The 23,992-nt window shown below is 44.1% G+C and overlaps 1 protein-coding gene across 1 annotated transcript in view; it reads left to right on the top strand.

Moving 5' to 3' along the window:
- KDM5A (lysine (K)-specific demethylase 5A) overlaps positions 1-23,992 on the top strand; it is a 55,176-nt gene that overhangs the window by 18,990 nt on the left and 12,194 nt on the right. Inside the window, exons 8-26 of the mRNA XM_015422883.1 lie at positions 262-381; positions 2,340-2,498; positions 3,728-3,909; positions 5,260-5,422; positions 6,273-6,392; positions 8,696-8,890; positions 8,993-9,174; positions 9,348-9,472; positions 10,383-10,533; positions 11,015-11,132; positions 13,090-13,445; positions 14,120-14,258; positions 15,539-15,718; positions 17,261-17,422; positions 17,784-18,335; positions 19,580-19,723; positions 20,138-20,297; positions 20,481-20,701; positions 22,885-23,295. Of these exons, the coding sequence (XP_015278369.1) occupies positions 262-381; positions 2,340-2,498; positions 3,728-3,909; positions 5,260-5,422; positions 6,273-6,392; positions 8,696-8,890; positions 8,993-9,174; positions 9,348-9,472; positions 10,383-10,533; positions 11,015-11,132; positions 13,090-13,445; positions 14,120-14,258; positions 15,539-15,718; positions 17,261-17,422; positions 17,784-18,335; positions 19,580-19,723; positions 20,138-20,297; positions 20,481-20,701; positions 22,885-23,295 (3,840 nt within the window). The remainder of the gene's footprint in view (positions 1-261; positions 382-2,339; positions 2,499-3,727; positions 3,910-5,259; positions 5,423-6,272; positions 6,393-8,695; positions 8,891-8,992; positions 9,175-9,347; positions 9,473-10,382; positions 10,534-11,014; positions 11,133-13,089; positions 13,446-14,119; positions 14,259-15,538; positions 15,719-17,260; positions 17,423-17,783; positions 18,336-19,579; positions 19,724-20,137; positions 20,298-20,480; positions 20,702-22,884; positions 23,296-23,992) is intronic.

Genomic DNA, 23,992 nt, shown 5'->3' with positions numbered 1-23,992 from the left:
ATAGCCCTGCTTAAGATGTGAGTCTTGATGCCATGTTGTCTCATCAGATGCTCACAGAACACTTTGCTGTCCTTCTCCTTTCCCACATTCCTCAGTTGGAATGGCTACGGTAGCTTCTTTTGGAGAAAATGTTTAAAATGTAATGCTGTGTGTCTTGTTATTGGTCAGGTAAAGCAGCTCTTATCAGAGTATACTGCAGAATGGGATCAAAGTGCTTGTCTTGATCCATCATGGTGAATGATAGTGATTTTCTCACTCTAGGAATGTAGCAAACCACGTGAGGCCTTTGGATTTGAGCAGGCTGTTCGAGAGTATACCCTCCAGAGCTTTGGTGAGATGGCAGATAATTTCAAATCTGATTACTTCAACATGCCAGTCCATGTAAGTACACACTGGTCTGTCAGTCAGTCTTTATTATGGACCACAAGCCGTGCAGGAGCAGAACAATGTTAAATACCTAAAATCATATCTCTGCAACAATATCACTCATCCTAGTACATCATCCATTCCTTTATCTGCCTTGCTGGCTCTCATTATGAAAAGGGCTTTTTGTTCTGGGGCTTTTTGCCTTTACTTAAAGATGGGGGGTAGTCAAGGTGTCTAGTGGTTAAAATTCTGCAAGTGGTGCGGATTTGTGTGCCTAACGATCATCCGTATAGCTATATGGGCTTGCTTTTAGGTGTGTAGCTGCAGAATTTACAATTTTATATTTGGATGTTTGGTAAAGACGGGGAGTGAAAAGCTAGCAATTGTGCAACAGTGTGGGGAAGAAGACTTTAAGAGTAAAAAAGAATGACCCAGGAGGACTTGCTGGGGTAATGATAGTAAATGGAGTCCTGTTATTTCGTTCACTAGTATATCAAGTCAACATATTCCTAAACAGCAGAAGCAGTCTAGGTGCCAAACACTCTTGTCGTCAGTGGACTTCTGACAAGCATTAGGAGTTAGCTCTTAATTTTAATTTTGTAAACTAGGTGTCATTATCATCAAATTCTATAGCCAGGCTGTTGGATAATTGGTTGGTTAACAACCGTCACAGTTCTACAAGGTGCTCAGTGAGACTTTCTAAACATACAGTGTCTGACCATTTGTCTAGTCCAGAATTGTCTACTCTGACTGGTTCTCCAAGGGTCTTCTGTAGAGGGCTTTCCTATCTCCACTGCTCAAGATTATTTAAATATCAATTACACATATTGAGCTTCAGACCTTCTACGGGCAAAGCATGTGTTCTGTCCAGTGATGTAGAGCCGACAATTCACCAGAAAAATTTCCAATGCTGCATTTTCCTATGTAAAACATTCTGCCCCACATATACAGATATAGTCTCTTTCTCTGTAGTTGTCAGGGCTGTTGTGCTACAAATCAGTCATGTTAGATGGGCTGAATATGGGGTATAAAGAATGGACAAACGCCAGAGCCTTATTTGCTAACATTATTAAAGTTTCAGAAAAATTTCCAGAAAATGTTCAAATTATGTGTTCCCCTGAGAGACCCACATCACTGGTTCTGTCCTTTAACTATGTTTTGTTCCACCCCCATTTTTCTTTAACCCTCTTATTTTTTGGGTGAAGTTCGGGTAGCTAGGTACAATGTAGCTAAGTGATTAAGATTTTATCTTATGCAGAAGGCTTGCTTTCCTTAAACCTTGCCCATGCAGTCAGAACTTAATACTGTAATTTTGAGTTTGGCTAGCATAGCAAGCAGTTCCTAAACGGCGTGTTGGTCTCCCAGCTCCTGCCTGTCTACCCTGCTTCCTCCTGGCCCTCAGGAGTTAAAGTGAAGGCAGTGGTAGTGGTGAGATTCTCCCACTTGCAACATGAAGGCTATCTAGGAACTGATTTCTTCTCACCTATTATGAAAATTCATATGTCTGGCGTGAAAAGGCATCAGTTAAAATGGTATTATCTTAGTTGCCTGCTCTTCACCATCAAGAACAGTAAATCCATTCAAACAATATTCTCCCCCCTGAAGTTTAAATGGTCTTAGGAATACTGCTGGGAAATAATAGCACCATATGATTCTGCTGCAAGAATAGATTGGCTGCGGCTTGTATACTTCCTCCAGATATTTGGTATTTTTTCTCTCTCTTTGCATCAGAGACATGGGCTGTGCGTTTCCTTGGCATTTTGAAAGAAAATTCACCAGTGCATTACTGTATTTTCACTTTTTATGGCATTTGTTCTTACGAAATTGCTACATTTCAAAACAAATGATTTTTAACACGTGTGGGGGAAAGTAACACCTGTGAGGCTGTCATTATTACTTGCATTGTTTTACTTGGAGCTCATAAACTTTCCAGCCTGAATTTGTTTTTACGTTGCTCCTTCTGTCCTTTTTAGATGGTTCCCACTGAGCTGGTGGAAAAGGAGTTCTGGCGACTTGTGAGCAGCATCGAGGAGGATGTAATTGTGGAATATGGAGCGGACATCTCATCCAAGGACTTTGGAAGCGGCTTCCCTATAAAGGATGGCAGAAGAAAGCTAATGCCAGAAGAGGAGGTGTGGGAAAGATATGCGACTTGCATGTAGTTTTGCATACCAGAAAGCTAGAACTAATATATTAAACATGCTGGAATGTGTTTTGATTATTTTAAAGGCAAAAGCTTTAACATACAAATACATACATACACTTTAACACTTGGGAAACTGAAGGCTTTGGGGGCAGTCTAAATTTCCAGCTATAGGTGCTTGTAACAAAGCCCTGATGGTCTCCACTGCTAAGTGCATTTTGAGAGAGAACATTTTGTGTTGTAAAATGGGGAGATGCGGGGGGAGTGCTTAATCTTTCCCCTGGCAGTATTACGTCAAGCTCCCCCCACCTACTGTTTACCCCTTCCCATGTTTCAGATCTGTGGTTTTGAGGTAACGTGGATCTGGGAGAAGGGAGCTGGGGAAGGATTTCCAGACGGGGAGCTGAGATTTGGCTATAAGCACCTATTGTATAGTGTGGTGCTGATCCTCGCAGGGCTGTTAATCTGTCTGGACAGTTGACCTCCAGTTGCTTCTATAAAATGTGTTCTCTAAATATGAAAGACAAGATGGGAGACATGGAAGGGATGTGTCTAGGTTCTAGTGTAAAAACAAGCCAACCTAGGAGAAGTAAGCATTCATAACAAAACTTGGAAAATGCCTGTTACGATGGATGGAGTGTGGGGATGGATGACTTGTATGAGACACACCCCCCCCCCCCCCCCAATCCCTATAAGTAAGCATCAGGTCAGCAAGGCCTGAGGTGAAGGCAAGGTCTTGCCTTGACTGTCTCCCCTCCCCCTCTCTACAGGAGTGAGTGATTATCATTCAGGTCTAGAGAAAAAGTGGTACACTTGAGGGTATCACTTTGTGATTTCACTGTTAGCTGTGTAGCCTTTCCATGTATTTTGTTCTTGGTCATACTGTGTGATGGAGTATTGGGAACTGACTTTATAACTAGATAAGGGGTAGGCTTCAACCAGTGGGTCAGAGTTTGACTGATGGGTGAAATGTCTAAGGCACTGAATTTTCACTTCCGGTGCTGCGTAGTGTAATCCTATATGCTTTTGGCCCAAAACAAGTCCCGTTCCTTGGAGCTGAGTTCCAAGGTCCTGTACATAGGCTTGCAGTCCTGATGTGGCAGCAGATTATGACCTGGCTAAAAAGAAGGTGTAATGGAGCAGTGCTTGCCCCCAACTAGAAAATGTTATTTTCATTCTAGCCTCTTCCTTTACAAACTTTCCGCCTTCTGTTGGCAGGAGTATGCCCTTTCTGGCTGGAACCTCAACAATATGCCCGTACTGGAGCAGTCTGTCCTTGCTCATATCAATGCGGATATTTCTGGCATGAAGGTGCCCTGGCTTTATGTGGGGATGTGCTTCTCATCTTTCTGCTGGCACATTGAAGATCACTGGAGCTATTCCATCAACTACCTTCATTGGTATGTACTTTCAGTGCATTGTGAATGTGGGTACACCATACCCAGGATGGATGTAATAGGGCTGTTCTTTTGTATCTACCTAGTTTTGATCTTTTTAACATAAGTTATGCAAGTTCTTTACTCGGGGCAAGAGAATTTGTGTCTTATTAATGGCAGGGTTCTTGTAAGGAGCAAAGCAGGAGTATACCTAGTCTAGAAAACGCTTCAGATCCCAGGGAGAAGGGGTATAAAGTAATTTCTGAACACACACACAGACTATTGCAGAATAGGGGCCCTGTGTCTGCCACCTATTGGTTGGAACCTACCATTTACATTTCATGAATGACACATCTGCCCTTGACCCATTGCAATCTGATTTCACACCTGGGTTTGGTACCAAGAGAACTTTAGTTGCACTGGTGGATGATCTTTGTTTAAAGTTGGATGGGACAACCTTCCCTGTTGATACTGCTAGACCCCTCAATAGGCTCTGATATAGCTGACCACTCCATTCTTATACCCCGGCTTGAACATGGAGTTGGTATTAAGGGCCTAGCCCTTCAGTAGTTTCCCTCTTTTCTGTGTGACCGGACACACACAGTCTTCACAAGAGGTGCAGAAGCAACTGGATAGAATTTATCTTGTCCATTTTGAAATAGCTTCATCAGCTGCCTGTCTGTGTGTGAGTTCAATTCAGGTGCTGGTTATGACCTTTAAATCCCTTCATGACCTAGGACCCATATATTTGAAGGACTGTCTGTGTCCCTGTGGACCAGCTGTGTTTATCAGGCAGCCATCTGTTGGCTGTCCTACCGGTGAGGGTGGCCCGTCTGGCATCAGTCAGAGTGCAGGCCTTTTAAACTGGAGCTCTGGCTCCGTAGAAGGGGCTCCTTGAAGAGGAGAGGGGGGCCTCCTCTTGGGAGACGTCAGGAGGTTCTGCAAGGCCTGCCTGTTTGCCAGGGCTTTTGAGGGGGTTTGAATGGTGGACATCTTTGTGGGGAGGGATTTGGGGTTTGTTGTTACCTTTGGGATATTTTTCTTATTATTGTAAGCTGCCTTGAACAATGAGGAAAGGTGGGATATAGTAAATGTTTTAATAAATAACATTACATTATTAGTGGGTAGTTAATGTCTCCTGCTACTGCAGCTTTTCATTCCTGAAGGCTGAGCTGGACGCTTAAGAACACCTGCTTTTTTGTTTGTCTGTTCAAAAGAAGCTTTATACATACAACAAAATCAAACCTATAAATACAAATTCTGCCACCTCAGATGGGTGAGGGTTTGGGAAGGTTCAGTGGACCCTCTCTGAGGTTAGAATGATCCGTCTTTTCTGCTGGGTGACTCCTAACTGTGGATGTGGTGGTGTGCTAGGGGAGAGCCTAAGACGTGGTACGGAGTACCTTCTCAAGCAGCAGAACAACTGGAGGAAGTGATGAGAGAGTTGGCCCCTGAGCTGTTTGAGACTCAGCCTGATCTTCTGCACCAGTTAGTCACCATCATGAACCCAAATGTGCTTATGGAGCATGGTGTACCTGTAAGTAGAGCAGAACCTTTCTCTGTGTACATAGCTTTGTATCTCATGGCATATTCTGTGACTTGAAATGGTACTGGTGTTGCCTTAGATTTCCTCTGCCTAGCTGCATGGTTTTATTTGTCTTGATTTTTCTAGCATGTCTACATAGAGTCTCCTTCAGCTATAATGATAAAAAATTGCCTCGTTTCAGCAGTAGAGTGCTTTAGTTGAAGCCACAAAAATGTTTTTAAGCCATTAGGGAACCTACTGCAAGCATAGATTTTGTTGCATGTCACTTTGATCCATTTTATGAACATGTTTAGCCACAGTATGCAAAAACTTTAGAATAAATGAGCATGGGGGGACCTGTTGCAAGCATAGATTTTGTTGCATAGCGCAGATCCACTATGTAGTAGTCACTTCTATTTGTTGTACTAGTTACATGATTTCCCCAATTCAGGTCCAGACGAAACAGTGTATACTGTGTCCCGAAAGCCTTTAAGTCTTGTGAAATTATTCAGCAAGAGAGCTACTCCTTCTGGAATTCAGTGTACGATTTAAATGTCTTGTACCCAAATATTTTACTAATGATTCAGTAAGAGAGTGGAAAGATGCTCCTTCTGGAATTCAGTGTGTGCCTTAAATGCCTTGTACACAAATAGTTTACATACTTTAAAACCAACCTCCTTGAAGCCCATGCCCAGGGCTTGGCTGAGCACACTGGGTGAAGCAATTGTTGAGGGAAAGGGTATGAATGGGTGAGACTTGTGTTAGCAACCATTAGTTGCTTAACGTACACTGTTGGGGAGACCAGTGTGACAGCGATGATTTCTTCTCTGAATCTCACACTTTCTCACCGGCTTGCTTCTAGGTATATCGGACCAATCAGTGTGCTGGCGAGTTTGTTGTAACTTTTCCTCGTGCCTATCACTCGGGATTTAACCAAGGCTACAACTTTGCTGAGGCTGTGAACTTCTGCACTGCAGACTGGGTCTGTACCTTTCTATCATAATGCAGAGCGTAGGTGATAACTTACCAGGGAAACAGGACTGTAGGTTGTGTTGCTTGCTTCTGTTATGGTAAAGGGGAGCTAGGCAGAGCCTATCTGAGATGTATTTGTTGTGTACTTGAAACTCAAGGAACAACTCTGTGTACATGTAGCCCATAAGAATCTTGTTAGTTTAGCTGTTTTCTGATCTGTTTGCTGTTTTCTTCCACTTCTTCTCTTATCATTAACATGGGAAAGGCAGCCTACTCTGAGTTCCAGGATGGGGAGAAAGGCAGAATATAAAAGCAGTGAATAATCCTTTGCGGGGGTGGGGGGGTACAAGGATTACTGTTGCCCTGCTCTCACTTCCCTCGCGCCCACCCTCTTCAAGCTCAGTTTTCAAACTAAAAGTGCAGTTCTGTACTCTGTGCTGCCCAGAATTGTGAAACTAAAATATTACAGGATTGCTATTACAATACTTTATAGGGGACCAATTTTAAACTTTAATATTTCTTACAAACTAAAACCTAGGGTTTGTAAAATCAAAATTGGGTGTGACTTGAGACCTTGTAAAATGTCCAGAAGTTGTGAGGCTTTTAGGAAAGCAAACCTGGCACATTTTTGGAAAGATGGAAGCCTCATTAATTCTTACTTTTCAAATCTAAACATTAATCATTGCTTCTAAGAATACGAGATGCATTATGTGTAACTAAGCTGTGAGACAATGTTATGGTATGTCCTTTTTGTGATATAAAGTAAAGTAAAGGTACCCTTGCTCGAAAGCCAGTCGAATCCGACTCTAGGGTTGTGGTGCTCATCTCCGTTTCAAAGCCGAAGAGCCAGCACTGTCCGAAGAAATTTCCGTGGTCATGTGGCCGGCATGACTAAACACCAAGGCGCACGGAACGCTGTTACCTTTCCACCGCGAAGTGGTACCTATTTATCTACTTGCAATTTCTTGCTTTCGAACTGCTAGGTTGGCAGGAGCTGGAACTAGAGACGGGAGCTCACTCCGTCATGCGGCACACTCGGATCTCGAACTGCTGAACTACCGACCTTCCACAGCCTGCAGTTCAGCGTCTTAACCACTTGAGCCACTGCAGCTTCTTTTATGATATAGTATGATGTAAAATACTCAAACAACTACAATAGTATGTAGGGGGAGATGTAGCCGTACACCCTAATATGCACAAAGCATATATTTTTGCCAGTGGTAGAAAGGAAGTAAGATAGAAGCCATCAATGTAATGGCATTTACAAATAAGGTTATGATTTGAGCTTACAAATAGCATGTAGTTCTCAAGGTTATTACACAGTGACAGAAAGAACTTAGGCTTTTTTCATTAAACATTTTAAACAGACCTTAAGTCTGGAAGTTCAGGCACCAAGCTCGTTGCTGGGCTTTACTGTGCACCTCTCCCCTGCAGTTGTGTGTTACAGGTAACCAGATTTAGTTTCCAATGTGGATTTTCCCTGCAAGAGTGGGAGGAGTGAGGTGTATGAGCCAAGCAACAAATAGGATTTGTGCATGTCAGGTGTTACTTTTATTTTCTAATAGGAAAGCTTAAAGGTTGTTAATAATGCAATTAATAAGTGTGACTTAACATTTCTAAGTCTTCACAATTTTCCTTAATGTCCAGTTTTCTTTTGTCCTTTGGACGAGGAGCAAAAAATCCTCCCAGGGTAGAGTTTAACAATAAATCTCTCACTCTGGCACCAACGTGACACCATTCTCCTCTATTAAAACACATCCAAAGAACTGATACAGGTTAGATCAATCTTAAGCAGACTCCCTTTTATTCAAGTAGTTTGTGTTCTCTGGCACACGTTCTTGGGATTGGGCTTTCGTGATGCCAAGAGGAGATAGCATCTCTAGAGAGGCTTATTTTCTGACCTTCTTTATCCCCTGTTGCTGCATTATCGTTCTTTTGTTCTCTGGTAATTATGTGGCTTTCTTGGTGTTTCTGTGGGAGAAGCTGATTTCGGACCATGAGATTTTTTTTCCCCTTAGTGAAATGAAGCCCCTGAGATCTAGTACTTGCACAACCAATTTCCTCATCCTTTTACTCTAGTAAGCTCCAAAGTGCTTGACTGATGGTCCCTGGAGACACCGCTGCTGGATACTGTGACCCACTTTATGCCTATAATAATTGCTTGCCTCCTTAATGAGACTATTTTTACCTGTGTTTTTTCATCCTCTTCTGTGCTCCACTACCGGAGGACCAAGAGGAAGAGGTTTTAGGGCAGCCTGCCATGGCAAAATACTGGAAAAAATAGTAATTGGGGGTGTTTCTTTACATTTCTAGCTTCCCATAGGGCGACAGTGTGTAAGCCATTACCGCCGGCTGAGGCGCCACTGCGTCTTCTCTCATGAGGAGCTCATCTTCAAGATGGCCGCCGACCCTGAGTGCTTGGATGTGGGGCTTGCTGCCATGGTCTGTAAAGAAATGACGCTCATGACTGAAGAAGAGGCACGCTTGAGGGAATCTGTTATACAGATGGTGAGCTTGGGAGAATTCGATGTGCTTCACTCACTTGAGGTGAACAAAAAATAGAAAAATGTTCTCCTGGCAGTATCCTTATATCATGCTTTTTTGTATTAGGGGGTGCTGATGTCTGAAGAGGAAGTGTTTGAGCTGGTTCCCGATGACGAGCGCCAATGTGCAGCCTGTCGGACCACGTGCTTCCTGTCTGCTCTTACCTGTTCTTGTAACCCTGAGCGGCTTGTCTGCTTGTACCATCCGAATGATCTGTGTTCGTGTCCTATGCAGAAGAAGTGTCTAAGGTAGGAATTTTCCATCTGATTGCCTTTGGTAGACCTTTTGAGTGAGGACAAATGTCTGTGGCCAGGTTCCCTGTCTGTAATGAAGGCATGCTATGGAAGTCTGACAGAGATGTCTTCTCTACTGTTATCTAGCCTGTGAGTATATTCGAAATGTCTTCTCCATTTCTCTCCAGATACCGGTATCCATTAGAGGACTTCCCTTCCCTGCTGTATGGAGTGAAAGTCAGAGCACAGTCCTATGATACTTGGGTCAGCAGGGTCACTGAGGCACTGGCTGCCAGCCTCAACCACAAGAAAGGTTAGGCTGAATTTTGTCTCCTGTGGGAATGTGTTAAGAGGCATCCTTCACAACTGGCAGGAAACCCTTATATGAGACTGGTGTGCTTGAGACAAACTAAATTTGGGACATAGCTGCAGTGCTTAAAGAGATCTCACAGACGCTTGTTTGCACAACTTATAAGGAGTTTTTCTTGGTGTAGAATTTGGATTGCCTGTAAGCAAACGTACCCTTAAGGTATGCAGGAAAGCTAGTTGCCCAGCCAGGTTCTTCTGTTCATCTAGAAACAGGTTTCCTGTGGTTCTCTGAAGCTGATATTTACAGCAGGGGCTTGAGATGTGACACAGAAGACTGGTGGGGGAGAGGGCACAGGGAAGAGCTCTAAGTAGGTGGAAATTGTCAAAGGTCAGTAGCTCCTGTCTGCTGTACATTTGCAGCAGAGTTGGTTACTTCATGCTCCATTGGTGCTGTTTAAACTCTTCTAAATTTAGTTCATAGGTATTTCTTAAAGAGATTTGATTCTCAGTGCAAGGTTTATTCCATATAGTGTGATGGTGGTAGGTTCATTCAGTGGCTGCACAGTACCTGGGATTATACTAGTGATCACTCCGGTGCGATGTTCTGCTTTGAAGGCAGGTCATCATCATCTGTGTTTGAGGAACCTTCTGGCTGGGGTTATGTTAAATTAACTACTTTGTCACTAGAAGCATCTGATGCCAGCATGTCTTCTCCTCACCCCCCTCCTTTTGACACCTGTTAAGTTATCCTGACTAGAGTGAGAAGATGAAGTGGGCCATCAATGAAATGACATTTTTAAGCTGTATCTGCGACAACTTGAGTGTTTCGAAGCCAAGATTCTTGGGATCACAGGGGAAGTTGTTTGTAATGCTTGTGTGTTCATGCAAATGACCTCTTAGCCAATTTGTTGCAGACGTGATTGAGCTGAGAGTGATGTTGGAGGATGCTGAAGACAGGAAGTATCCAGAGAACGATCTCTTCCGTAAGCTAAGAGATGCTGTGAAAGAGGCAGAGACTTGTGCTTCGGTGGCCCAGCTGCTCCTGAGCAAAAAACAAAAGCATAGGTATGGGCAGGAAGGATGGAAATAGATCTTGTGCATGAAAAATAACTTTAAAACACAAAGCTGAATGCATACAATATACTAAGACTTGCTTTTTGCAGTTGGAGTGCAAGTTACATTCTGTGTGTGTTTTCCTTTTTTCGTGTCTGTGAGCCACTGTACATCTGAAGGGGGGGTGGGGGGATGAATGTTGAGAGAAGTCTTACCGGGGTATGTAAGTCTGGTTTACAGTGAGTGTTAGAAGAAAATGCACAGCAGTGAAGTAGAATGGAGATAGGATACAATAAATGTGTGTATGTGAATTATAGCATAATATACGTGTTGGAAACAGGGTTCAGAGAAAATTGCAGCCACTGTTGTGCAGAGGCATTGTAATATCTTCTGTGGAATAGTTTGCCAAAAGTTGGTCATTGATGTGGGGGGGGGGGAGGGGCTGTCTGTGGCTTCCAGCACTGTGCACAAAATGTCCCTTTTCTCCATGTAGTAAGCTGAGCCCGGATAGCGGGAGGACACGGACCAAACTGACTGTGGAGGAACTGAAAGCATTTGTCCAACAGCTGTTTAGCCTTCCCTGTGTCATCACTCAGGCTCGACAAGTAAAGGTGTGTACTTGGAAAAGGACCTGCATGACTTCTTTTAATTTAAGAACTATTAGTTTCTCAATAAATATACTTGAGGCTCAGTAATGATTTCAGGGAGAGGCCATAAGTATAGAATCTGGTGCACCCTGGTGAATGTGCTTAATACACACAATTCTGTTTAGTTCAGGAATTCTTGATGAGCGTACCCTGAATATTTTAAAAGTATCTTTTGGGATACCTTGAATTGTAGCCAGAATGAAATGAGGGCAAATTGTTCATCTGGCATTGCTTGCTGTTCTCCTGGACTGAAGAACAAAATGATCAAAGGGAAACAAGGGTAAATTGGGTACCGTAGTATCCCTGGCTAGCAAAAAGCTAGTGAAAGGCAGAGCTGCTCTGGTTCTTTCTAGCACTAATATTTATTTTACTTATATAATGTTGCATTGATTTTCTGCTGTTGCATTAAAGGTGGCCTGTGGATTGCTTGCAACACAAATGTGCCACAGAAGAAAAAAAAATGGCAGGAACAAAAGAGAGAAGCGTGCACTCCCGTATCTTCTCTTAAATAACACCTAATAGTTACAACAATAATGGCCATTGCAGGAGACATTTCTGGGAAAAGGAAAAGGCACTTGGTTCGGTTTAGGCCCACAGAGAGGTCTTTGCTGTCTCACTGCTGCCTCTGATATAGCCAAGTGGAATTGATGACTGTGGAAGCACTACCGTTGACATAACAGCAACCCTGGTGAACAAGACCAGACAGTGCAGCTAGTCCAGCATCCTCTTCCTTGCAGTGGCAAGCCAGATATTTCTGGGAAGCCCACATCTGTTTACAACTACTCTTCTCTTTCTCTTCTTTCCCCCCATCAACAGATAGTCAGCAGGCCTACAGTCTCTAAATGGGATGTTCCATTTAGCGCTTGGGTCTTGCAACCACAATGAGCCATATCACTGTTGCTGTTAATTCCTCCTTGAAACCGTATAAGTTGGTGCCCACTATCCTATCCTGTAGCACTGAATTCCATAAGCTGCATCTTGTGTGAAGTCCATTTTGTATGTCTTAAGCTTGCAGCCAGCCAGTTTCATTGGCTGAGCCCTGGGGGCTAGGTTCATAGGACCCTCCACTGCTGGACCTCTTGATGGCACCTGGGTTTTGGCCACTGTGTGACACAGAGTGTTGGACTGGATGGGCCACTGGCCTGATCTAACATGGCTTCTCTTATGTTCTTATGAAGGGGGGGGATCTTTATCTGCTCTACTTACCCAGCGTAATGTTATAAACCTGTATAATGCCTGTTGTTTTCATTCTTTTTCATAGTGTTTGTACAATTCTGTGATTTTAAATGTTAGAAGGAAAGTTTTGAGGAAGAAACAAACAGGAAAGGAGAAGTGGGGAGGGAGAAGGAAAGTTGTGGGGAAGAAACAAACAGGGAAGAAGACATAGGGAGGGAGTGAAGTTTTCATGGACACTCCTGAGAACAGATCTCCACACATGGCCCAAGGTCACCCAGTAAGCTTCATACCAGAGAGAGGGGGTTTGAATCCAGGTCTCCCAGATCTTAATCCAGTATTCTAACTACGCTGGCTCTCAATTCCTCCGTTTTCAATTCTTTTCCTAGTAATCCATAACACAGAACACCTTTCACCATCACCGCACACTTCATTGCTGTCATCGCAAACAGTGAGTTTGCATTCTTTACCCTGCAGGCTGGAGTGGGTAGCACTCTGTTTGCTCATCCAGTCAGTGTTGATGAGTGAAAGTCGAGCACATGCCTCCCTTGGCCAACTGGCCTGCCTGATGCTAACCTGTTTGTCTGTGGGGCTTTTTGTTTGACTGCAGGTGGTGCTCAGCACATTGCTTGGTGTCTGAGTAGCTTTGAACGTGGTCACCTCTGAGCTAAAAACAGTCAAGAATCCCATTCGAGTTTCTGGCAGCTCTTATCACTGAGTGATCATCTTGTTCTAAATCTTCCTGTAGAACTTGCTGGATGATGTTGAAGAGTTCCATGAACGTGCTCAGGAGGCCATGATGGACGAGATCCCGGACTCATCGAAGCTGCAGATGTTGATTGACATGGGCTCTGGCCTGTACGTGGAACTTCCTGAACTGCCTCGGCTCAAGCAAGAGCTGCAGCAGGCTCGTTGGCTGGATGAAGTGCGGGTGACCCTTTCCGATCCACAGAGAGTCACCTTAGATGTGATGAAGAAACTGATTGACTCAGGGGTGGGGCTGGCACCACACCACGCCGTGGAGAAGGCCATGGCTGAACTGCAGGAGCTGCTTACAGTTTCTGAGAGGTGGGAAGAGAAAGCCAAGGTCTGCCTACAGGCAAGGTGCGTATTCCCATTAGTGGTTTTAGCCCTGGTTATAGGTCCTGTGAATCACAGCATCTTAGTCAGTTACTTGGCCTTTAAACAACACGCTCCCAGTAAAGTGTGCATGCACGCGAAAGCTCATACCTTGAATAAACCTTTGTTGGTCTTAGAGGTGCCACTGGACTCTAAATTTGTTCTACTGCTTCAGACCAACATGGCTGACCAACTGGATCTGTAATCACCTGTTGCATAGGAAATGGTGCTTCTGTTAGGCAATGGCAACCTTAAAAAGGAATCAACGCATTCACTTTCTGACACATTTATACTTGAGAGCCGAGCTGTTGTGGTCTAGTTTCCTGCTAAAACTTAAGGTGATACTAAGTATTTAATCAGCAACCTAAAAGGGTGTTCCATGCTTTAAGAGGCTTTGACTTCAGTTGCTGGTGCTGGTGTCGTGTATCGGCTAGAGTGCTCAGCTTGGAGAGGGCAGGGTGGGATGTTCAGATTTCTACTTGGCCTTGAAATGTATTGCATGGCCTTCAGCATGTTGTTCTTCACTTTGCCTATTTCTTATGGTGCAGCTGTGAGGGGAAGGGTGGGATGACAAGTGGTTTTATTTTGCTACAGCCACCAAGAAGCAAAAATGTTTGCTCATCAGATTTGTTGTCTCCCCTCCCCTCCTGCTTTGGTAGGCCTCGACAAAGCATAGCTGCTCTGGAGAACATTGTGAATGAGGCCAAGAACATCCCAGCTTATTTGCCCAATGTGTTAGCATTGAGAGAAGCGCTGCAGCGGGCTCGAGACTGGACGTCCAAGGTGGAAGCCATTCAGGTAGGGTCAGCTGCTGGCACGGCATCCTTTTAGCGTTGGTCCTTTCAACCAGAAAGGGCCATAAGATTGGATAACCTAGCTTTACCATTTGCGGCCACATAACATTTTATTCGGCTTCCTAATTAATCGTGGTCCAGCCTGCAATGTATCACAATGGCCTTTTTGCATACTTCCAGGTATGGCAGTTGAATTTAAGAACATAAGAGATGCCAATGTTGGATCAGGCCAAAGGCCCATCCAGTCCAACACTCTGTGTCACACAGTGGCCAGAAATACCAGGTGCCATCAGGAGGTCCATCAGTGGGGCCAGGACATTAGAAGCCCTCCCACTGTTGACCCCCCCCCCCCAAGCACCAAGAAGACAGAGCATCACCTGCCCCAGAAAGAGAGTTCCTATCTATACCTTGTGGCTAATAGCCACTGATGGACCTCTGCTCTACTGATGGACCTCTGGACCTCATTATTTTCATAATGTGAGGCTGGAGTTAATGCTGTGCCTGAGCACATTGTGTATATATGTCATGTGAAGCTGCCTTATAGTGAGGCTGACCATTAGCCTGTGTAACTCAGTATTGTCTAGTTAGAGTGACAGCAGCTTTTCAAGGCCACAGGCAGAAAAAAGTCTTCCCTAATGCCTGCTACATGAAATCTTTTAACTGGGTGATTTTCTGCATGGAAAGCTTGCATTCTGTTACGGATGAGTGTCCCTGTGCGTTCAGCTGTAGGACTTGGCGGTCAGTTTTCTGAACTGACTTGGATTCTAACAACGGTGGATACTCGTGCAGGATGGTAATAGATGAATATGGAAGTCTTTAAACACTCAGGATTCTTTGCTTAATGATATTCATATTTCTATTTTTTTGTATTTTGTAAATTATGACTGTTTTATGCTTACTCTGTACATTGGTCTCAAGACCGCAATAATAAACTAAAAGCTTAATGATAATGTATCTTTACCAACACAAGCTGTCCTTCTGTGTTAGCGTGGCACAACCCCATCTCTGTCTCACTTCGTCAGCCAAATGTAACAGAACAGAAAAGAGTATCAGTTTTGTGTATTCTCTGTCAAGAGCTCACTTGTTCTTTGCGCATCGGGTATGCCTCACTGGAATTTAGAGTTATGGAACTTCATTTTTAAAAAAGAAAAATGTATATTTGACAGTAAATTGTGAGATTTACTGAAATGTGCATAGATCTGTGTTTGTGAATATTAAAATATTGCTCAGTGTTCAGACTAAGGATGAAATCATTTAGCTAAGAATTGTTCTTTACCTCCCTAGAATGGTAGCAACTATGCATATCTGGAGCAGCTTGAGAACCTGTCTGCTAAAGGCCGCCTGATACCTGTCCGCCTTGATGCACTGCCGCAGGTTGATTCGCAGGTAGCAGCAGCACGTGCCTGGAGGGAGCGCACAGGAAGAACATTCCTTAAGAAGAACTCTAGCTATACTCTCTTACAGGTTATTTCTTTTTTTACTTTATGACCTGCATTTCTTGCTGAGACTCAAGATGGATTACAGAATTGTTTTTAAAAACGTCATCATCTGGTGAATAATGCGATAGGACCATGGTTTTTTTAGGAATTAGTAGAAAATGCAAATGACACAGGTTACAGGATAAAAGAGGGGGGGGCCACTATTGGTAGAAACAGCAACCTTGACATTGACTCCTAACTTGGGAAATTGGTCATGTGTCTGTCTTTCTCTTATGCTTGAGACTTATACAGTTATAGCACTGAATCTTAACCATGATTGATAGACAGGGAAGCATTAGCTATTCTTTGGGAAATACATGTTGCAATACTGTGGAAAGCTGTATAAATACTGTGGGAAAACTTGGACAGCCTTGGCTGAAAGAAACTCAGATGTTGAGTTAATTTATACCAAAGCCTGCCTGGACCCAGTGGTAAATCCTGGTTAGGTCTGCTTTTTACAACAGCTTGTCTCTCAAAATGTCAGAGCTGTGTGAAAAGGGTTAGCTGAACAGTCTTGCCTTGCTTTGGGTGGTAGGACAAGGTGAAGATCTGTGGTCAGGCCTAGGATCCAAGTAGTCCTGGTAACATCTGTGTTTGCCCGTGGTGGCTGATGAATCTACTTTGCACAAGCCTATGGGTTAATGGGCTTTCCCCATTATTAAACATGACTGTTGCCAGTTCAGATAGCGAGCTTAGATAAAAACATGTCTGTCTTTTGGGACATTGATTTTCAGTCTTGACACTGGCGAGGAGGTGTAGTTCCCTAGATCCCTCCTTATCTCCCTGCTGCAGTTGCTTAAATCAAGGGCAGGAGAGCAATTCATACCTAGCAGCACCACTTATTTAAAATATTTGTACCCTACTTCTCCACATAAGTATCTGCTTTGTTCTTTGCATCTTGGATGGCTCTCCAGGCTGCTAGCCTGGTCCTGCGTGTAGAAAGAGGACATAGCTCAGTGGTAGAGTATCTGTTCCACGTGCATCAGGCTTCAAACTCTGGTCTCTGACATATCTGGCTTTGAAGAAAAAAATGCCTTTAGGTAGCTGGGTTGGGAAAGACACCTACCTGAGACTTTGGAGAGCCGCTGCTAGTTAGAGTGGGCATTATTGGGCTAGGTAATCCAATCCCTTGAACTCCTATATAAGGCATATTGAAACCTGGTTTCAGTGCTGCATGTTGGTCTCTTGCCTCTCACTTTGGACAGTGAAAAGAGATGCTTTTCTCTGCTGGAAGAAGGAAAAATGTCTACAGCTATGAATCCATCCTTTGCTTGATTTTTATTGTGAAAAACTAAGGACAGGAAACTTAAAATGGATTATAAGGTCAGTAAAACACAGCCAGCAATAATTAATAAAATAACATTAAAGAGTGAAACAATTAACATGTAGCTCAGGGTAGATGTTTAGGTCTGCAGTTCTGAGAGCTGCTTCTGCATTTTTATCTTCTGGTCTTTAGTGGTTGGTATCTTTCATTAAGCAGCCTCTCTCTGGATTGCTCCATTGCCAAGTTGTACCTTCTTGATTGCAGGTTCTCAGCCCTAGAACTGATATTGGCGTTTATGGGAGCAGTAAGAACAGGCGGAAAAGAGTGAAGGAGCTGCTGGAGAAGGAGAAAGAGAAGGATCTTGACCTGGAGTCCTTAAGTGAGCTAGAAGATGGGCTGGAAGAGACCAGAGACACTGCAACTGTGGTAAGGACCTGTAACAGCAGTACGGTAGGTTTGCTTGCTTATATGGAATGCCTTTGAGTGTGTTGTATTTACTACTAGTAAAAGTAAATACTTTTTAAACCTGTTCACTGTGGTGGTAATTTTTTAGCTAGTTCAGGTGGAGCAGCTACGCAATGTAATTCTGACTTTGTTCACAATATGCATGGGTTTTTAAATGGAATCTGATTAAGAGGTGGAAATATTTCTGTCTAGATATAAGATTGAGCTACCAAGAGACATGGCCCACCCCCATGTTGTTCTAAAATTGAAGGCCTTGTCCCATGATTAAAAGAAGAGGGAGGGCACTAGTGAGGAGTTTTCAACTCTTCTTTCTGTTGACTAGGTGGCTGTCTTCAAGGATCGTGAGCAGAAAGAGATTGAAGCCATGCATGCCCTCAGGGAAGCCAACCTGGCAAAGATGACCATGGTGGATTGCATTGAGGAAATCAAGTTCTGCATCTGCCGCAAAACAGCAAGCGGGTTCATGCTCCAGTGCGAACTCTGCAAAGACTGGTTTCACAGCACCTGTGTGCCACTCCCCAAAACCAGCTCCCAAAAGAAGGGCTCCAGTTGGCCTGCCAAAGAAGTGAAGTTCCTGTGTCCGCTTTGCATGCGTTCCCGAAGGCCCAGGCTGGAGACCATCTTATCTTTGCTGGTCTCCTTGCAAAAGCTGCCGGTTCGGCTGCCCGAGGGAGAGGCGTTGCAGTGCCTGACGGAAAGGGCTATGAGTTGGCAGGACCGAGCGCGGCAAGCTTTGGCTACCGATGAACTGTCCTCTGCGTTGGCCAAGCTTTCTGTGCTTAGCCAGCGCATGGTGGAACAAGCAGCACGCGAGAAAACAGAGAAAATAATCAGTGCAGAGCTGCAGAAGGCTGCAGCCAATCCTGACCTACAGGTGGGGGGCTCATAACGATGACTGTTCTGTGTGACAAGTGATGCGTTAATCTGTATGCATTTAATGCTATGGCTATCTGGGCATACGTCTGCAGAAAAACACAGTTAGGTACTCAGAACGAACTCTGATGGTGACAGTTCAGTATTTGATCCTGAGTGCCGCCTTAATCCCTGCAGTCATAAGACAGTAGGATGGCCTTTTCCTTTAGTTGCTACAGGTTTTACAAAATACAGTATCTTTAGTTGGACTTGGATTCTGTTTGAGTAGAATTAGGTATGCTTAGTTGAGTAAACTTATTTTCTGTCTCCTCTAACTGGCCAAACTGCAGCTACAGTACTTTTTTCAAACTCTCATAATCAGCTTTCACCAGCAGGGGGCAAAACACTGTAAGAGCCCAAAACCAAAACGTCCTGGAAGAGTTTCTAGTGAGATTCCTCTGTATGTTGCTGTGTGTTCTCAAGTCTCCAGAATTTCTTTCTTTACAGTTTTGTCCTTTCCATTGAGTGGACTTTATTTTCTCTCTCCGTGTACCTTACATAGGTACTATCCTTGCTGTTTCAGAGAGGCCCACTTCTTGAAATTAGGCTCAGATAATACATGTTGCCTTGTTTTGATCTCTCTTGGACTCAGAGGATGTGAGCCACGACCTATATCGAGTTTCGAATTAAGTCAGTAACCTGTAAAATTTGTTTAGCATTATACTGTCATTTTTCATGGTGAGCAGGTGCAGTCTCTTTTCAGATTGCCTACCAATGAACACTGTCATCATCAGAAGTTCAGTGCTGGTTGGGACAGTAAAGACCCTGGCTGTGCTGATGTTTGCAGCTGCTTTGGGTTAAAGGAGTACTCAGATGTCAGCCTCTACTTTTCATGCAGAGACTAGAAATTTAGTTTCTCTGTTGTAGTCCTGACAACTATTTTATTAATATAAGATCAGAACTGGTTGGGAAACCACGTTACGTTCACCAGCCTAAGGCTCTGAGTCAGAGAGCCAGTATGGTGTAGTGGTTAAAGTATTGGAGTAGGATCTAGGAGATTAATGTTTGAATCCCCACTTTGCCTTAGAAGTTTGCTGGGTGACCTTGGGCCAGTCACACACACTCTCAGCCTAACCTACCTCACAGGGTTGTTGTGAGGATAAAATGGGAGAAGAGAAAGATGTAAATTGCCTTGGGGTCCCCACTGGAGGTAGTTGTGGCTCCTTGTATATATCCTTCAAAATGTTGTGTTTTTTTGCTCCCCAGGGTCACTTGACTAGTTTCCAGCAATCTGGCTTTAATCGGGCAATGAGCAGCGTGTCGTCATCTCCACGACAAACCATGGACTACGATGACGAGGAGACAGATTCGGATGAAGACATCAGGGAAGCATATGGCTATGACATAAAGGTCAGTGGCATAATGAAAACCTCTGAACTCTTGAGTTATGCTGGTCAGTTTTAATCCTTTTGTGAGATTTCAACCAATTTTAGTGTGGCTGATTATAATCATAATAGTAAAAAGTTATGTGACGTATCAAAATGATCCAAGGTCTGTTTTGTATCTTGTAAGGATTTTTAAAAGTCTTACTGCAGAGTTTTTTGCACATGAGTTAACTGATGTGGAAATAAGCACAAAATGCATTGTTGTCCCACATTATTCTTTGAGAAGTAGTCACCTTTCCTTTCGGTTGTCTGCTGCTATGTTGGGGGTGGGACCCCCCCCCCCACTTAGTTTCTGTATATGGATATATTAAGTTAACATAGACAGGGATGTTTAGACTTAATTTTCCAGTCCTTTATGAGCCTGTGTGTTCTGTTTTAGGACAATGCCAGTGTAAAATCCTCCAGCAGCTTGGAGCCCAACCTTTTTTGTGATGAAGAAATTCCCATAAAATCTGAAGAAGTTGTAACGCACATGTGGACAGCCCCCTCCTTCTGTGCTGAGCATGCATATTCATCAGCATCCAAAAGCTGCTCTCAAGGTAAAGCTGGTTTGTGTACATCTCAGGCTTGTCTGGTCCTATAATATCATGTAACTTTGAGATGCTTGGGTAATTAACATTCTGTTTATATGAAATTATTTTTAAGTATGCTGGAATTCCAGCTCTGGTATTGACAAATCATACAATTCATTTTCCCTGCATACCTTTTCACTTCCCTGAAAGGTTCCAGCACGCCGAGAAAGCAACCTCGTAAGAGCCCCCTAGTACCTCGCAGTTTAGAGCCCCCAGTGCTTGAACTGTCTCCTGGAGCCAAATCACAACTAGAAGATCTCATGATGATAGGAGACCTCCTGGAGGTATCGCTGGATGAGACCCAGCACATCTGGCGGATCCTGCAGGCCACCCACCCACCCTCTGAGGACCGATTTCTTCACATCATGGAGGTAATGATGTCCATTCCCAACAGAATGCTTATTATGTTACCCTGTTTTAAATTGACGCTTAACAGGTGGAATTTCAGCTGACTGCTTTGCATTGCTGCCCCTTGCCAGCCTCTCCTACCTCTCTTTCAGGCTGCCTCCCTCTCTGATACTTCCTTAACGCGGTCTTTCCTGAATCAGTCTAGCCACAGGAGACATACCGTTCCATGGCTCTTTGACACTCCATATACTGTTCCTGCTCAGAAGGATGAGGACATCCTGAAATGGGCACTTCTTCCCATCCACTGTTGGGAGGCAGAGCTTTCTGCCGGCAGAGGTCATCCTGTGTACTCCTGCTTTGGTCTGAGGTCTGCTACTGCTGCTAAAATTCTTGGCACTTTTGTTCAGCTGTAGTACTTAAAAAATCTAAAAGTGCAACCCCTCTGGTGGAAGGGGAGGACTTGCCAGTTTCAGGATGTCGACTGTCTAAGCAGAGCGAAACTTCTTGGTAATGCCAGTGTTTTGTTCTTTTAAACACCTGCAGCTGGTACTGTATAAACCTTGTTCCTGTTTGTTGGTGTCATGAGTGGTCATCTTAGGTCGGTCACTGATTCAGTTGCAGTTTTAATATTGTAAGCCTTTTTAGTAAGGTCTGCCTTCTGTGTTCTGTATAGCTCTTGGCACACTAATGGAGCCAGTTCGGTGTAGTGGTTAAGTGCACGGACTCTAATCTGGGAGAACCGGGTTTGATTCCCCACTCCACTTGCAGCTACTGGATGACCTTGGGCAAGCCACAGTTCCGTCAGAGCTGTTCCTGAAAGAGCAGTTCTCTCAGAGCTCTCTCAGCCCCACCTACCTCACAGGGTGTCTGTTGTGGGGAGGGGAAGGGAAAGGAGATTGTAAGCTGCTCTGAGACTCCTACGGGTAGTGAAGGGCGGGGTATAAATCCAGTCTCTTCTCTTCTTCTCTTCTAGATAATGTTTAATAACAATTTATTAAAGCCTTCTTTTATGAAATCATTTATCCTCCCCCTAAAATAGGAATCTGTAGCAGGAATTTTTCCTCCAGTTGCTTTGACTGTTGGTGGTACACACCCCCCCCCCTTTTTAGTATAATTAAACAAACTCAGTTTTCTCCTGTATGTATCCTGTTTGTTTTCTTAAGCTTTAGGGTGGTAGCTTTCTTGATCATTTCGTTTTCATTTGGGACCCTGACTTGAGCCAGGAAATGCACTTAGTTTTTTTTCTTGTTGTGTATAAAAGGGTTAGTGACAGAAAACTTTAGGGCTAAACCTAACTCCCGGAATAGTGTTGACCGCCCCCCCCCCCGGTTGCTAACCCTGAGACAGGAGAATTGTATGAAGGAAGTCTTGATTGAGACTGTGGGGCTTGCTGGGGGTGGTGGAGTAGACAGGTGCTGGCCCGTCACCTTCAGACTTGCCCTCCAAGAAAGCTAGTAATTTTTCGCTTTATGCACTGCTTTCATTGCAAATGCAAACCAGCCTCCATAGAAACAGTTTACCTTTGACCCATTTGGCTCTGAAACAGAGCTTGGCACCACAGGCTTGAATTTCAGCTTGTTAATAAGCCTGCATTGTGAGCCGCAACCCTGGTTTGCCTTGCTCTTAATGAATCGCCTGTGTTTGAAGTTGGTGTCTCTGAGCAGAAACCGCCACAGACCATGGTTCTAACTCTGCTCTTCCCATTGAGTCAGCATCCAGGCTCCCTCTGCTAGTGTGGCATTTCCACAAGAAAAGTGATCAGGGAAGTAGCATCCATCTCTCCAGGATTCTGTCCTCTGTAGCGTTCACTAGAGTGCATAATGAACGTCGTGCTTGGAGAGGTGTGACATAGTTTGCTGTGCAGTAGTTTGCTGTGCAGTCAGGGGGGAGGGAGAGGAGGAAAGAGTGGCAGTCTGCTTCAGCCCTGGTCATTCTTGCACAATGCGGTGCAGCAGTGTGTGGGTACTCTAAAGCATAAGATACACCCCCTGGAAATATGTCTGTGTCTGAAGAAGTGAGCAGTGACTCACGGAAGCTCATACCGTGCCACAAATTTAGTTAGCCTTTAAAGGTGCAACTGGACTCTTGCTCTTTTCCCTGGAAATGTGCTCCCAAGCTGAAGCCACTTCCTATTTCTGATATGCCACGAGATAAATTTAGAGTGCCGTTGTACTAAAACCTTTTCTTTTTGTCAAACCATTTGAAGGACGACAGCATGGACGAGAAGCCATTAAAAATGAGGGGGAAAGACTCTTCTGAGAGGAAGCGGAAGCGCAAGCTTGAGAAGGCGGAGCAGTTCTTTGGTGAAATGAAGCAGAAGTCTAAAGAGCTGAAGAAGCTGGAGAAGCCCAAGAAGAAGAAACTAAAGCTGACTATGGACAAGACGAAAGAGCTGAACAAACTGGCAAAGAAGCTGGCAAAAGAGGAGGAGCGGAAGAAGAAGCGGGAGAAGGCAGCTGCGGCCAAGGTGGAGCTGATGAAAGAGTGCACGGAGAAGAAGAGGGAGAAGAAAGTCCTGGATATCCCTTCCAAGTATGACTGGTCAGGAGCGGAAGAGTCCGATGACGAGAACGCGGTGTGCGCTGCCCAGAACTGCCAGAGGCCCTGCAAGGACAAGGTGGGTCACCAAGGCTGAAATCATGCAGAGATCATTGTGGCCCACTTCAGACGACAGGGGCACCTGGAAATGTCTTTTGTTGGTTTTTAAAAAAAATATAAAACAGAAGAACCATATAAAGCCTGCTTTCTGATAATTAAGAATGACACTATGGGTAGGTGTTTCTTCTGAGTGTGTTTGAAATAACTAAAGCAGCGTGATATTAAAGCATTAAATTCAGTCTTGCTGAATGAATTGTAAATGTTGGCAGGTGCTTAAGTGATGCTTTCCCATATTCTCATTTTTTCTTCCTGGTGGACACTCTGTAAAACTTGCTGACTGACACCCAGGAGTTAATTCCAGGCTTGAGATAAAACTCTTCCCAAGCCTTGGTGTGTATCGAAGTGAAAGTCTCTTAAGCTCGGCCGTGCAGTCCTCGTCTAGGGAAGTTAATCTTTCAAAGGCTCTTGCATAAAGCCCGTGAGCTGGGAGTCTGCAGGTTGAGGGAAGCCACATGCCGCACTGCCCCACTTTTCTTGCTGAAGGTAAATCTGCAGAGCTTTTAGAACTGATCGGATTATAGCAAATTAAATCTCTTCCGCCCTGGAGACCTTTTCAGGTCTCCCTGCAACAACTTTTGGACGTTGGCTCCAGCCCAGTAAAAGCAGTATTCAAGCTCAGTGTTTTGTGCTTCTGTTTACAGAACATTCCACAAAGC

The sequence above is a fragment of the Gekko japonicus genome, unplaced genomic scaffold, assembly GCF_001447785.1.
Source record: "Gekko japonicus isolate JY-2015 unplaced genomic scaffold, Gekko_japonicus_V1.1 scaffold1229, whole genome shotgun sequence".
NCBI classification, from domain to species: Eukaryota; Metazoa; Chordata; class Lepidosauria; order Squamata; family Gekkonidae; genus Gekko; species Gekko japonicus.
This window is presented reverse-complemented; position numbering and strand designations above follow the sequence as displayed.